Genomic DNA, 2500 nt, shown 5'->3' with positions numbered 1-2500 from the left:
ATTCAGTATTTTATTTTCTCTGAAAATACTTTGTTTTATTTTGGTTTCATTCGTCTATAAATGATTTCACCAATAGTCCTCGGTCTTATCCAAATGATCTTTAGTAAACTTCATGGACATCAGTGTTCTTTTTAGAGAGTGGTGACGTTCTCCTTGTGACTCTGCACACTGAGGATGTTCAGTGTTCACCTGATGGTGACTTATGAACATGAACATAAGCCAAAGTAAAAGAGGCCTTTAGTTGATTAGAAGTTCCCGTGTTCCTTTCCGACCCAACAGACCTTAAACACTTCTGGGGACCAATGGTCTTAAATTTCCTCCAATTCTACAGAATCTGTCTGATTATAGAATTTTGGAGTCCAAACTCTATAGAGATGATTTTGGAACCTTTTCCATCCTGAACAACAAGAACTCTTTTTCTGAAGTTCTCAGAAATCTCCATTGTTTTTACAACGATCCCCTTCCACAAACACACGTCATGAACATCAGACTTTAACATCTCTGTTCTTTAAATAAAACAGGACCCTCATGGAGACCTGGTTGTTGTCTCATTGACTGAAATCAGATGGACTCGAATTTGACCTTCAAATTAAATACTAATCCTTGAGGTTCACATACTTTTAACCTCTCACAGATATATAACATTGGAGCATTTTCCTGAATAAAAAAATGATTAAGTATAATATGAATATTTATCTGATCTGTTTGTTTGGGTTCAGTTTGTCTACCTTTTTTAACTATGTTGGACACACACACACACACACACACACACACACACGCACTCAATAAACAAACACACACACTTAAAATCCATGTGGAAAAACTAATTAATAAGTGCAAAAAAAAAAAAAAAAAAAAAAAAAAAAAAAAAAAAAAAAAAATAAGAACTTAAACCATGAACACATGAAAAAAAGGAAGAAAAAACAAGTGCATGCACGTGTTTGTGTGAGTGTGAGTGTTTGTGTGAGTGTGTGTGTGTGTGTGTGTGTGTGTGTTAGAGAGAGACGAGATTACCAACGCACTTTGGAAAGCAGACGAACTCCCAGGAGTACCTGCGATGAGATCAGGGCCGAGCGGCTCGTCGATCGCCTCCACTAGTGTGAGTGGAGTGGGCGGAGCCAGAGAGTCATCCGAATCCAACACAGCCACTGCTGAGGAGGAGGAAGAGGAGGAGACTCCACCTTCATCACCTGCTGTACCCTCCTCCATCATATCCACACACACCGGAGACATCAACTCTCCTGAGAGAGAGAGTAAAATATAAACAGTGCCAGACCTCAAAAGAATCAGCTGTGTGTGGTTTGTAAGACACACACACACACACACACACACACACACACACACACACACACCTGCGAGGATGTCCTGCAGCATGCAGGTGAGTGAGTATTGTGCCCAGGCTCCACCCCAGCTGATGTCACCACGATTAAAGTCGGTTCCCACCAGCAGGAGCAGGAGTCTCTCTAGCTGCTGCTCTGACACCACCTCACACAGGTGGATTGTGGGTCGTGTGGCGTTCGCTATGCGTGCTAGAACCTGAAGGTAGGAGATTATGGTCATTGCTGCAGTGAGTGAATGTTAACCTGCAGCATCATTACCTTCACTGCAGTGTTGTTACAGGAGCAGTGTGTGTACCTTGCAGACAAACAGCAGCAGGTCAGCGTGACAGGTGAAGTCCATGGACAGCAGGAACAGGGCGAGTTTCTGCACCACACAGATGCAGCGCTCGTGCGACAGTGTGAACGGGAGCAGCTCCACCTCAGGAGTCTCCTTCACAGTGGATGAGGACGAATCCGAGTCCAGAGAGGAGCGCGGCCACTCCGCCGTCCGACGCAGACGGATTAGATCCTTAAAGTGCTGAAACACAAACACACAAAAATGTCTTGTGTCTTAAAGGAAGAACGAACGTGATGTGTCACGTGTCCCACACAGAGCAGCAGACAGGCTCTCACTCACTCTCACCTTAGATGTGGCTTGTTTGAGTTTGGCCTGTTCCACCAGCAGCTTGTAGGACGAGCCTTTGTTGCTCTGGATCTTCTCCTTCTCAATCTGTTCCACCAGAGCTTTCTGCTTCGCCTTCAGCAAATTCAGCTGCTGCACATAAAGGGACAAAACACACACAGGCACACACACACACACGAACACACACGCGTGCACACACACGCAAACACACACGCGTACACACACACACATGCGTGCACACACACGCAAACACACACGTGCAAACACACACAGGCACAGGCACACAAACACACAGAGTTCGGGCTTAGAATATGAAAAACACAGCATAAAAAAGGACAGCTAAAGATGAGTAATAGAGGTCATTATTAAATAATAATAATAAAAACAGCACACTATAAAGTTTATTGCACTTCATTGCAGTAGATATGGTTATGTAAATATAGTTAGATATGTGATTGTTGAGAAAGCTGCTGCTGTAACTGCACTAACTGATTAATTGTCACAAAATTAGATTATTTACTTCATCAGGTTAATGAGT

General features: G+C 43.4%; 1 protein-coding gene across 4 annotated transcripts in view; it reads right to left on the bottom strand.

Moving 5' to 3' along the window:
• birc6 (baculoviral IAP repeat containing 6) overlaps positions 1-2500 on the bottom strand; it is a 97034-nt gene that overhangs the window by 60583 nt on the left and 33951 nt on the right. For 3 of the 4 annotated variants that reach the window (XM_060879969.1, XM_060879972.1, XM_060879971.1), the window contains exons 34-37: positions 1963-2094; positions 1636-1857; positions 1353-1536; positions 1023-1241 (exon numbers count right to left, since the gene is read on the bottom strand). In XM_060879969.1, coding sequence (XP_060735952.1) covers positions 1023-1241; positions 1353-1536; positions 1636-1857; positions 1963-2094 — 757 coding nt within the window. The remainder of the gene's footprint in view (positions 1-1022; positions 1242-1352; positions 1537-1635; positions 1858-1962; positions 2095-2500) is intronic. The other variant, XM_060879970.1, reaches the window with a different exon arrangement.

Source organism: Tachysurus vachellii, chromosome 10, assembly GCF_030014155.1.
Source record: "Tachysurus vachellii isolate PV-2020 chromosome 10, HZAU_Pvac_v1, whole genome shotgun sequence".
Lineage (NCBI taxonomy): Eukaryota > Metazoa > Chordata > Actinopteri > Siluriformes > Bagridae > Tachysurus > Tachysurus vachellii.
The sequence above is the reverse complement of the archived record's forward strand: the minus strand, read 5'-3'. Positions and strand labels throughout refer to the sequence as shown.